This window comes from Propithecus coquereli, unplaced genomic scaffold (genome assembly GCF_000956105.1).
Source record: "Propithecus coquereli isolate 6110/MARCELLA unplaced genomic scaffold, Pcoq_1.0 Scaffold357, whole genome shotgun sequence".
Classification (NCBI taxonomy): domain Eukaryota; kingdom Metazoa; phylum Chordata; class Mammalia; order Primates; family Indriidae; genus Propithecus; species Propithecus coquereli.
The window spans coordinates 208,028-221,517 of NW_012149252.1; the positions used below are offsets into that span (position 1 = coordinate 208,028).

Sequence of the window (13,490 nt, forward strand, 5' to 3'; positions counted from 1 at the left end):
ACACCATGGAACTCCTTCTGAGATAATTATCACCACCTTACTATGCTTCCAAAATTCCAGGATCTTACTCCTTAAAAGTAGGGACCATATCTGTTTTTTAACAAAAATCTTTTGCCAGGCAAAGTGCTTAATAAAAATTCCTGTATATCCTAACTTCCCTCCTAAACAATACTATGGTTTCTGCCAAATGCCTCTGCTGAGTTGAAAATTCAAGACATTTTTAATTTGGCCTGAATTTAGCCATATGATACACATTTCCAGTATTGTTCCTGTCATTTCCCTAATGGATTCCTGTCTGCCAGCCCCAGACCAAGCTCTCCCTTGGCCTGTAGAGTTTTTGAGTCTCTCTTGCCTCCTTATGCTCCCTTATAACTGACCGTTTGAGCTTCTGGAGGACAGGGGCGCTGTCGTGCCATCCAGCACCGTGCCCAGCACAGAGCAGAAGCTCAGAGGCCGACAGTTGCCAGGTACTGTGCTAGCAGGACTAGATCAGTCAATGAGTGTAACTGAAACTGAATGTTATGAACTATATACTTTTGAGCTATTCGATTTAATTTCATTAAAATTTCATCACAACCTTGAGGTATAATGAAGGATTACTGAATGAAATAGCCACACGTATTTGACTCATAGCTAAATCAGATGCAATACTTACACACCAAGCAGGCGGGCCTTGACCTAACAATTTGTGTCGATAAAAAGCTCACGGGGTCTGCATACATGGGGGTCTTTTACTGAAAATCCCTGGATGCCCCTCGTGCTAGAATACTAGTGTTTCTCTACCCCTTATACATTACATTCATCTGAGGACTTTCAAAACTCAAACAAACCAGACCCTGGACCCATCTTAGACCAACAGAATCTCTGGGGTTATTCCCTGATTTTTAATTGGTATTTAAAAAAAAAAAGTTCCCCAGGTGACTAATGTATGGTCAGGGTGGGAATCACTGGGCTAGTTGGATTTCATAGCCTTTACCAGGGCCTAGGCTACGTTTGGTAAGCTCTGGAGTTCAGCACCTCTAGAGCTATTAAGGCTGGGATTACAGGTAAATTCTAGAAATGCAACCATGGCCTACAGGAAACCAAAGTAAGATGATAATTTCTCCCATGAGGATGCTGTAGTAGAAGAAATTTGCTTATTGGCTGAATAAAGAATAGGACAATTTAGTTATCCTAAAAATTTAACTTCTTCAAGGGTATCAAGAAAATAATATCCACTGCAATAATTCATCTAAAGAAAGGGAGTTACCCCTTAGTACCTTTTTGGCCTCCTCAGCCGTGACAGAGCTTCCAGGGGCTTCATCTTTGGTGATGAGAGTAATTCCATCTAAAAAGTAATTCACAGAGTAAAATCCACAGGCAAATAATCAATCCCAACCTTACTTTCCTTTCTACCACAACTCCTCCCCATTTTGTGCCGAAGACTTTTACCACAGGTGCTCTGTTCTATAAAAAATGTAAGACTATAAAGGCAATTCATTCACACTGTTTGTTTTATCTGACGTTAGCCTTTCTCCCATTTTTGCTTGTGCAATAAGCAATAAAGGCCACATCTCAAATGCCACTAGCTCCGTGAAGCCTTCCTTGATCAAGAAAGAAATAGCCTCTCCAGAAAGAAATAGCCTCCCCTTCTTTAGAATTCCCAGATCACTTTTTTGTCCTTTTGGAATGGCTGTCATCATGCCGTATGTTGTGTAACTATTTGTACGTACGGTATCTCTCTGAATGGACTATATTTTTCTCAGGGGCTGCTTCATCTTTATATCCCCCTTAATGTACAGTAAGTCCTTAACATTGCTGATAGGTTCTTGGAAACTGTGACTTTAAGGAAAATGACATAGAGCAGGTCCTTGAATAATGTCATTTTGTTATAATGGTGATGAGAAGAAAATGGTTTTGTTACATACTTTTCCCTTAAAGTTGTAGTTTTCAAGAATCTATCAACATTGAGGACTTAGTGTAATATATAGCAGAAGCTCAATAAATGATAACTGAAGGACTGTATGCTCGTATCCAAACCCATGAGGAACCCAATATGGGACTCTGCACATATTTTGGCTTATAGCAGTGTTACTGGCTATTGACAGAGTGGCCAGAGGACTAGGGCAGAAGGAAACATGTTCAACAAGAGGGACGTCTACCACTTAGCACAGAGCACCACTTTTAGCTCAGTGAGAGCAAATACAACACAGAAAATCTACCCTTTAGTTTTCTCTTCTTCCTTTTTTCCTACCTCAGATGGCTGATGCACAATACTCTTTCAGAAAAGCACACATGCATTTGACATCCATTTTTACCTACAAATGACAGAGGTCATTTGTATTCTCTCAACAGCATATAATCTATCAGAAAATATGTATCTAGCGTACATCCTGTAAGTTTCTCTTCAGCAAATAATATGCTGCAGGCATTCAATAAATAACAAAACCAATCTCTTTCATCTACTAGGTCGGCCCAGAGACACAAAAGTGATTTGAGGAAGCCCCGTTCACCACCTATTCTAATTGCTTTTGCTTTTCCTCCCCAGTGTAGAAGTTAAAGGGCAGAAAAATTAACTGTCAGGGACACGGGTTCCTGTGTGATGAAAAGCAGCCCGTTAGAAGTGGAATAGATAGGTATGTGACTCCTTTTATACAGAATTTGGACAGGAAGACAGGTTGAAACTAATTGCACATCCCTACTCTAAGTGAAAAGTATCATATTAACTCTTAAACATCACTATATTCATAATATGTATTTTTAATAGGTAATATCTTATACTCGTTCTAAAAGAAAATCAGATCAGGTTAAAAAATGGGCAAAGGGCATAAATAAAAGCAGAGATCAAGCCTAACACTGAGAGAATGTGTGCTGCCTTCTCTCTGGGTGGAATGTGCATTGGTCGCTGTGAACAAGCCAAGAACTGAATGGCTTTGGTGCACGAAGATGCTGGCCTGCTGATACCCAAAGCCTAAGAACACGGTCATGAAAGGCGGAAGGGAGGCAAAATGCGGTGAGGTCAAAATGCTGTGGAAACAGCAGGACTGGAATGGCCTAAGAACCCGAGAAAGGGGCAATGCTTGCCTGCACCGCGGCTCCACTCCACAAACAAACGCACGACCTTGGAAATGGGTCATGCTGTTCAAAGTTTCAGATGGGACTTACATGTTTATTTATTATTTATCACTTTGCATCTTTGCTTATTAAGGGAGACTTCCCCAAAGCCAAGTGGAAAGTCATCAGGTCCCCACACAACTCGACACATAACAGAATTTGTATGTTTATTTATTAAAAAAAAATGGTACAAATATTTGGACAAAAGATGAATGAAAACTTACCCTGAATGACAATTTCCCAGAAATGATTTAATTGTTTAATTTCTACTTTCTCCTGAAGGGCTTTCAGGAAGCTGTTGAAGCGCTGCTCTTCTGAAAACTGTGGTGGCAAGTGGGGGGGAGAAGTGGCAAGTGAGAGTAAACACGAACCCAATGCAGACCCAGACCAAAGTACCATCTATTTTGAATCACCACAATATTATATAAAAAAAATGTTCTTTGGTAAATGAGAAGGTGGCATTTCAAATTAAGCTATGTTCACTGGGGACCAGAAATGTTTCCATCTGTGGAAGGCGCAGAATATTCCACAGCCACATGGTTTTTTTGGTGGCCTGGCACTTTGTTTTTTAACTTTTAATATAGAAAATTCCAAACAAAATCAGAGAGAAAAATTAGTGAGTGTACATGGACTAATCACCCAGCTTCAATAAGTATCAACTCAACCAGTCTTGGTCCGTCTATAGCCCTGCCTTCTCCCATAGCCCTAGGATTGTCTTGACGCAAATTTCAGTCGTATTATTTCATTTATAAATATTTCTGTACAAAATATCTAAAATACATACTTTGTTTTTTTTTTTTATAAAACCACACACTCACATGTCATGATATATCACACAAAAGATTAATAATTCCTACATAGGAGCAGATAATGTTTAGTATTCTCATTTTTTTAATTGTTCTGTAAAACTTTCTTCCTTTCTTTTAGAGTTTTTACAGTTCAAAAAAGGTCTCTACATGAATTTGCTCCTCTTCCATCACTGGCTCTCTTTTTTTTAAGAAACACAGTCAGGTGTGGTGGCGCACACCTGTAGTTCCAGCTACTTGGGAGGCCAAGGTGGTAGGATCACTTGAGCCCAAGAATTTGAGACCAGCCTGGGCAACACAGCAAGACACTGTCTCAAAAAAAGTTAAAAAAAGGAAAAAAAGAAAAAGAAACCCAGTGACCTGGTACTTTTAAGGACATGCAGTGGCAACCATGCATAGCACAGAAGTGCCACCAGACACTCCATCTAGTCTGGGGCAGTGCTAATGACAAGCAATACATTTTTACTACTACTTTCTGTCCAACCAAATCTTTCTCCACCTGACTGAGTCATTCTTAGTATTGTCCTGACTCTACCTTTCCAAAATTTTGTTTTTTATCTGTAGGGTAGGTATTTGGGTCATTTACTTCTGAATCTTTTACTCTAATCTAATTTTAATGAATTTTTCATTTTCCTGTCATTGTAAGCACCTAAATTACTGAAGCATTGATTTGTTCATTCATTCGGCAAATATTTAATAAGCACTCACATAAGAACATATATAATCATGCCTACTTTAAAAATATACTTTCTAATTTAAACTTGTTTGCCTCTTGCCTAAATGTATAAAAATCTATAAATAGTTTGGGAGATTTTTATAAAGTGTTTTCTAAAAATTTCTAATAAAACAAACAAAACTTAACCTACACCAAAGGGAGGGGGAACTGAGTAATTAATTTTCAGTGTTCTTTTTTTCCTGGCATTCAAATCCCTACTTCTGTCTTCATAAAATCTTTTTCAATAATTATATCAATATACATTTTCCATCAATTGCCCTAAAATAGTTAGCCCATCCTTTACAACAATGACTGGGCCACTAGAGGTTACGATGGAAATTCCCTTGGTTCCCTAAGTAGGAACACAAAGCCAGGGCTTTCATGTAATAAAAAGCTAATGCCCAGGGAGAAAACATTCCACCCACCCACCTTTGTTGCCCCTCAAAAATGACAATGATAGTGATATGAGTTTAGTCATCTCTACTTCTCTTGGCATACACTACTATTCACATTGAGAATGATTATTTCCAAAGCCCAAGCTTATTCGTGGAATGCTGTATGTCACTCCCTTGTGATGGTGGCCAACTGTTTGGGAGGAGAAGACAGGTGAGAATAGCATTACCTGAATGGCTTCTTCACGGAAGGCTTTGATGCAGTCCATGCTCTTCATAAAATATGGTATTTCATTAGTATCCAAAAACTGTTCAATGCGATTTATGAGCTGGTGACTCACTAGAACATAAGACAATAAATTTTCCTAGATTGGAGTGATGCTTGTTAGAGAGAGGGCGTGCTTCTGTATTACGTATGGTTCAAGAGCTCATGGTCAGTATGCACAATAGCCATACTTCTTTTAGGGGGCAGATGAGATGTAAAATTCTGATTTCAAAAGCCTATATTTGAGAAGTTTGAATAATAATATTTATTAATATTTGTCAAAAAATAAAATTTAATTTCCAAAATGTTGAGAATCATGGCTAAATACTTCTTTTGGGGATGTCATAAACTAGGTTGTGGTTATTGTTTTTTTTTAAAATTGTTTTTGTCATTTACTTTTTATTTTCCCTCCAGAATTTAGGAGCTATGTGGATAACTCAAAGAAAATAGATCCTCTCTAGTTCCTCCCCTAATTCCACTTAGGACTATTGCCAAACAGTGCCAGGCAATGAAAAATAATGAGGCAGGGACACCCATTTTCTACCAATCCCAGGTTAAATTAGAAAAGACCAGTTCTGGTCTTTACATAATATCCCTTCAGAATGAGAAATCATTATTATATATCTTATACTTGTAGCTGGACCTAAATTCTCCCTATTGCTTAGCATTTCACAAGCCATGAATACTTAATAAACACTAACTGGCAGCACTATCAATGCTACAGAAAGAAGAAATACATTAATAATGTTATCATTTCCAAGGTGGGTTACAACTTGAGGTTGCCTGACAAACAAAAAAGTTCTTCAGTATGAAAAAAACACAGAGGAAAACAGAAATGCAAAAGTCATCAGGAAACTTAATTTGCTGAGCAGATCAAAAATGACCCTTAAAATCTGTGTAGAAGAACAAACCAAGGAGATGTGAGCATTCATGGCCTAAAAGCCCCCTCTCCTTTGTCCCCTCAAGTCACTCACTACCAGCTGGCTATTTGGCAATTTATGCTGAACGGTCAAGATATATGACTGCATGCTTCCCAAAATCACAGCCTCATTTGAGCATTCTAATAGCTATTGTGTGCACAATACTAAAGAAAACTACTTTCAAGCTTCACCAATAAAGACTCAAGGCCACTAACTCTGTGAATCACAGTAACCTGAACATTACTCAATGCCTTATGAAAGACATGAAATCAGTGCTATCTAGTTATTTCCTAAGGACCTTACAGCATGTGGAAGGGATTAAAAAAACTGCACAGAGTATTTTCTCACATGGCACTCCTGCAGCAAGGGAGAAATATCCCCAGTAACCATTTCATCTTTTCCACCAACTAGGAGATTATGATCTCCATTATAATAAAGCACTTAACAAACTTGAAGGATTAAAGAAACATTTCCTTGCAATTTCAGAAATCTTTACCAATGTATCCTAGAGCAGTGAATTAATATCCAACTGCAATTCGAAGGAGAGAAAGAATGTCCAGATGGGTCTTTTTAAACAAGGTAAATAATACAACCCTGATTAGTAGGCAGAGCAGAAAACCATCGACAAGAAGCTCAAAGCAAATAGAAGCTATCTCCCTTTTTCAGCTTGAAAGGCAAAGTAACAGAAATGTCTGATAACAAAGCAGTGTACCTTCTCAGTCTGATATAAAGTTCACCCGAAGTTACATACCAGGGCACAGACAAAAACCTTTACAGGCCAAGGGCAGTAATCCTAGAGGCTCCAAGTTCCCTACTCCTTTTGAAATGAGAATGAGAACTCTCTTGGGAAACTATTTCTCTTTCTTTGATTTTGTGATTATTTTCATTAATTTATCCTAGTACATACTGTGTATAACTATTATGTATAAGGCACTATGCTGTGTTTTATGAGAGATACAATTAAGTTGAAGATAAGACCTTTGCCTTTGAGTTTACAGTCTAATAGGGGATATAATGCATATACACAAAAATAATAATAGGAAATAAATGTGAAGAGGGCTATGAGTACTATAAAATATATTAATTGATCTGAATTTTAAAAAATCTTTAGTGATTATAGAAAGCTTCATGAATTAACATGGCTTTTCAGCTAGGCAATGAAAAATAGAATTTGGCCATTATACAACAGGAAACAGAATGAGCCTAAGCAGTAAGAAGAGGTAGGAATGCACAGGGTGTATCTGGAGAAAAGTGAATAGTCCAGAACATGGACAAAAAGAAGGGGACAAAAAAGAAGGAGACAAAAAAAGAAGGAATAACAATTAGACAGAAAAGGGTTGGAGGGAAGGGAGTTCCAAGAAGAGAGAACAGTGTATGAGAGTCCTGAGGCAGGGTAGAGCTTGGCTCCTTAGAAAGGGTAGAAGAAATAAGAAGGTCAAGACCAAGCCTTTTAGGAACTATAACACTTAGAGGTTGGATAGAGGAAAGGAAGCTGAAGAAGGAGGCTAAGAAGGAATAGTCAGAGAGGGGGAAGAAAACCAGGAGGATATGGCAGCACAGATACTAAGAGAAGAGATTATTTAAAGAAGAGAGCTGTCTGCTATGTCCAAACTATTACACAAAGACTATAACAAAAAGAGTAGAAAGAGATGAAGAATTAAGGATTGAAACTTAGGGAGTCCTAGGAGCTGGGAGCCCATGATGCAACTAGAAGGTACAGAATTGCTTTGCAAAAAAATAGCTTCCTGATTCATTTTATCCTGAAATATGATAGAACACACACACACACACACACACACACAGTTGCCATCTTACAGAGAAAAATATTCAAGAGACTAAAAGCACATGCCAAAGCCAATAATCCATTTGCGATAACAATGCACGAAAGAAGGTATGCAAAGAAAAGGAAGTAGGAGTCTCAACATCCAGTTTCTATTTGAAAATGAAGTCCTCGTGTATCTGCAGGCCTATTTGGATTTGGTTGTTCTTATTTACATGTTAGACTGTTCTGTCTTTTCCTCTGAAGGGTTCAGAAACACAGGTGGATAAACACATCCAAACTTCCAAAAAATTCAATGAATACAAAAAATCAGATCTTGTCCTTCTAGGAATAATCAGTTACATAGCCTGTGCATCTGGCCCATGATTCTAAATTCTGTCGCTCTACCTAGACTATTTTGTGGTTCACTGACTATAATGAACCATTTAACACCAGGGCATAGCTGTGATGGATGATGCTTCAATACACTGAATATAAGAATAGGATGTGGACAAAAGACTGCCCTTCCAAAGTTTGGTGGCACTTCACACTTTCCTGCCATTCTTAATACAAGTAAAATGCGAAAAGGGCTGACAAAAATAATATTCTACTTTGGCTGGATTATGCTTTTGACTTTGCCGCCACCCTCCGCCCCACAGAAAGGGAATGCTGACCATCAGAGTGCTTTTTCTCTGCTTCCACACCAATTACAGGGCTAAGGAATGGCCTGTCAGTCTTCATACTCAGTAAATCACAGTCCCAATTATAATTCACCAAAATGTTCTTCAGAATTAGTCAGTGACTCAATAATACTCATTAGTAGCTAATATAAAAAAATGGCCACTGGAAGGGCCATCCATCTTAGGGTACTAAGTCATGCATAGGGCTGTCATTTATCTCAAGTAGCACTTCAAAAATGTCTGTTCCAGATTTCGAGGTTTTAAATATGGGTATTATATATTAACCCAGCATCTTCCACGTTGATACACAAAATTAGTCTCAATATAGTAATATTTCAGTGTCATATTCAAAATGTTATTCAGATTCAGAAGAGGAAAATGGCGGTTTTCTCATTTAATCTGAAATACATGTTCTTCCTCTCTACAGGAAACATCCAACGCCATCCAAAGTCCTACGAAGGGACTACCTCCCTTCTCGTTGCATGGTCATAAGGGCCAAAACACCCAGGGCCACGTGCTTGTCTGCCTCTGACTTTACATTTACTGACTACCTCTGCTGTTTGCCAAGATGCTTCCAACAAAGTTTTCACTTTGGAAGTCATTTATTGTGGGTTTTTTCCCTCCATCTGACACAGCCAAAAAAGCAGTAGGTTCCCTCACCTGTCACACATTATACATAAAGGACTAAAAAGGCATCTTGAACCATTTTGCTGAACTCAGGCATCATACAGGATGTTTCCCAATTTAATTCTTTTCATGATATCAATGCCTTATGTGAATTTTACTTATTGAAAAGCTGTACACTTTGCAGACTTCAGCAGTTAAGTAATTTTTAAATGTTAACAAATTTATATAGCCAATGACAATGGCATCTTAATAAAACAAAATTAAAAAGTGACAATAAAAATCAAGCACTTAAAATAAGTATAAGGTCAGACCACTGATTATTAAGAGAATAAAAAGAAATAAATATCCATCAGCAAATAAAGCTCTAGGCAAGTAGTCCAGTCTTCCATAAACTAAATTCACATGTAAACTACAATCACTGTTTTAAGCCAGAAATATACAAGAGACATTTGCCTGACCAGAAAAGGAGTTTGTGTTTTAATATAGGCAATTAAAAGAGAAACGCATCACAAATAGGCTTCCTTTCTGGCCCATTTCCATAGGATATAAATTGACCACTGTGGTTAAAGGCTGTGTGTACATCAGTCCAACCAGAAGACTAGAAATCACTCTGAATATTTAACACAGGAAATTTAATGTAGGCAACTGGTACGTAGGTAACGAAGAGTGGTGAAGCCAACTGAGAATGGTGTTATAGCCCAGAGATTAGCAACAGCAAGAAGGCCTTAGCATCCCTTGGCATGAGGGAGAAAGAAAAAGGGGGGTATAAATAGAGTCAAGGACCTGTCCTATGGAAGCCAAAGCCATGGAGGATCAGAGATGCTGCCTAACACAGAAAGGGAGAAGAAGATACCCTGGTTTCTCTCTCCTTCCCTTCTTCCCACCAATCTCCCGCCAAAGTCTCCCACTGGCTGAACCTAGTATTGATAGAAATCTTTTCGACACAGGAGCCTGGGAAATGCAACCTGCAGGGGCCAGCTGTGCCCCCCTATGCAGTGCACACAGGGGAAGGGTGAGGAGTGCATCTAAGGACAGTGTGTTGTTATGAACTCGCGAGGGGGAGGCCCCATTTTATGAACTGGATATTTCTAGGAGACAGAAATTAATAAAGCATTACTTAATTTAAATAGTAAGAGAATATAACATTTACAGGGTTTTTTCTTTCTTCTTTCTAGTAAGGTAGGGTACAACGAAATTCAATTAAAAGTTACTGAAAAGGCTCATAAACATACTTAATTTTTTTTAAAAAGTTGTATTTCTACAGACACAGAATTATGTAAAAAATATTATTTCCACTTCTAAGAGAATATAACATTTACAGGGTTTTTTCTTTCTTCTTTCTAGTAAGGTAGGGTACAACGAAATTCAATTAAGTTACTGAAAAGGCTCATAAACATACTTAATTTTTTTAAAAAAGTTGTATTTCTACAGACACAGAATTATGTAAAAAATATTATTTCCACTTCTATCAATACTTGAAACATCTTTAGAGCTACATACGCTTGCTTCCCTTTCCTTCAGGTTTAACATGGTTGTGCCACAACCGTGTGGGCTGTGGCAGTGAACGAGAGGTACTGGAAACAACTGAGTACTTCCCATGGCGTTCGCGTCCTCTCGGAAATCAAACAGACTTCTCAAATTTAAGTACAAAAAGAAGGCATCTTAAATATTTTTTCTCTAAATGACAAAAGATAAGCTGACTTATTTCTTTTTATCCTTTCTGCTTCCACTTCCAGTATATCTCTTTAACTGAAACATTGGGAGAGAGCGAGAGAGAGAGTGTATGTGTGTGTGTGTGTATATATATATATTTTTTATTTTTGAGACGAGAGTGGCTCTGTCACTCCAGCTAGAGTGCAGTGGTATCATCATAGCTCACTGCAACCTCAAACTCCTGGGCTCAAGCGATCCTCCCACCTCAGCCTCCCGAGTAGCTGGGACTGTAGGTGCGTGCTACCACATCCAGCTGATTTTTCTATTTTTTTGTAGAGACAGGGTGTCACTCTTGCTCTAGTGGGTCTCGAACTCCTGACCTCAAGCAATCCTCCTGTCTCAGCCTCCCAAAGTGTGAGGATTAGAGGCGTAGCCACCACACCCAGCCCTCTAATGAAATATTCTTGAAGAAAAAGAAATCACTGGATGGCAACAAAAGAAACAGAGAATTCGGGGAAAAGCATAAACTTTATGAACCTGAAAATGACATTTAAATTTGGCTTCTTTCTAAAGCAGCTGGATTATGAAGCAGACACAGCTCTGCTCTTTGCCCTGTCTAGTCCGACCCTCTTTTAGAAACTGTTCTGCCAGACTCTTTGTCCCAGACTTCTTCATCTAGCAGAAAAGAAGTTGCCTGCCTCTCTTTTAAGAACAGAAAAGGTCAGTAGATATGACTCAGAGAACACCATAGCCATCATCTTCTGCATGACCAGTGGCACAGGAAATTGAACTAAGGTATATAAAGTGCTGACCACCTCCACATACAGATGTAGCCCTGTTTGTTTTTTTTTTAATTATTATTATTTTTCTTACCAATAACTAAAAAACTCAATTAAAATCTCACCATTTAAGTTCCACAAGTTCAGTCACAACCCATTTTTTCATGCTTAAAGATTTTCTCATTAAGTGCAGTAATTTCTTACAAATTGCACTAATAAAAGTAAGTCCTGCTGGGTGTTTTCCCCCCTTTTTAAATGCTGCCTTTTCATTGATGTGTTAAATTAAAACCCCAGGCACAAGGAACAGAGTAAATGCAAAGTCTTTATTGTCAGAATCCATTCCTGCAGACTATGAGATCTCTCTGGTTTTATTTTTGTTTATATTTGCACTAACTGTGAATCCTACTTTACAGCCACTGGAAGAAAGCTACTGAAGCTCTCTTGGCCTTGGCATACTCTGTAGAACAAATATGGTACTGTCAGCTAATGAGAAATTAGAAAAGCGATATCCAGTTAGCCCACTGGCTTAATTTAAGCTCTCTTTATGTAAGAGAACATCATGACATATCATTTTTATTCTGGATGAAATAACATTTCTCATCTTAAACAGGTTGAGCGTAAGAATAGATCTGTTCTCAGGTCAGCTGGCAAATTTTAGGTTCCACGGCATTCTATGGTCTTGTAATTTTTTATCAAAAACATTCAATTTAACCATAAAAGATCCACTAAATATGTCCCACAAAGCCTGGAGGTCATCAATTAATATTTACAGGGCATATAGCAGTTAGCTAAAGAATGAAGAACATCATCCTTTAGTGTAATTAATTTTCCCAAATTCCAGAAAGGAGTATACTTAAAATACAATATTGAGACATTATGTTAACATAAGAAAGAAACAAAAGAAAAACTTTCTTATTAAACGAAGTGATTTCTTGGCTTATTTAAGTAATGTATATGCCATATGCCTGAAAAAATGTGTTGGGGGTGGAAGTGAGGGGCAAGGAGAGCATAGAAAGAGGATCTCCACAATTTTCCAGGGTCCTAGAATTCTACAACTTGGCGAGACTTACTAAAATAAAAGAATTAAGAACTTTACCACTCCAACTTGATCCTATTCCATATGGGCTCTAGAAGGGAGGATGAAAGGAAGATAATAGTGTTTGATACTGCAGCAATTTTATAGTACCTGTCCAGCTTCATACTGGAGTAGATGTCATCGAGCTAATACAGGAAGTAAGCAGAAGCAGCCCAGCAGCCATAGTAATAGCGTGGCCAAGAGGAAACACTCTGGAACAGGAGACCAGTCTGGCAATGGGATCCAATTGAAAGTTGGTAACTGAATGGAATTTAAACTCATGATCAGTCGAAGAGATACGGTGAGTGATGAGTCAGATTCTTCACCAAGCAGAGAAAATAGGCGGCCAACGACTGAATGCGCTTTTGTGGACGTTGGAGGAGGAGAGGCAGCTCCCAGTGTTTCAGATGCCTCAAGAATTTGAGTCATTCTTGAAAGGACATACTAGGTACCAGAAATTTTAGAAAGACTATATTCTGTGTGGTAAATCCTTCTAAAAACTGACAAAAAATGATGCCTTGTGTTTATATGACATCTTTCCTTAGACCTCTCAGACTCTTCTTTTTTTCCCTTTCATTTTCTCCCCTCTCTCCTTTTCTGGTTTTATAAAGAAAGTTTCATAATATTCTAGAGCTCAAAATACAGAAATGTTATATTTCTCTACTTCTTCTTTGAAGGGGCTAAGACTTAAAAATTGATCCAAAGAACCAGAGAAGTAAATCTGCT

At 38.1% G+C, this 13,490-nt stretch overlaps 1 protein-coding gene across 1 annotated transcript in view; it reads right to left on the minus strand.

Annotated features, from left to right (window-relative positions):
- XRCC5 (X-ray repair complementing defective repair in Chinese hamster cells 5 (double-strand-break rejoining)) overlaps positions 1 to 13,490 on the minus strand; it is a 91,479-nt gene that overhangs the window by 8,940 nt on the left and 69,049 nt on the right. The window contains exons 15-18 of the mRNA XM_012651456.1: positions 5,973 to 5,989; positions 5,237 to 5,346; positions 3,318 to 3,414; positions 1,260 to 1,327 (exon numbers count right to left, since the gene is read on the minus strand). Coding sequence (XP_012506910.1) covers positions 1,260 to 1,327; positions 3,318 to 3,414; positions 5,237 to 5,346; positions 5,973 to 5,989 — 292 coding nt within the window. The remainder of the gene's footprint in view (positions 1 to 1,259; positions 1,328 to 3,317; positions 3,415 to 5,236; positions 5,347 to 5,972; positions 5,990 to 13,490) is intronic.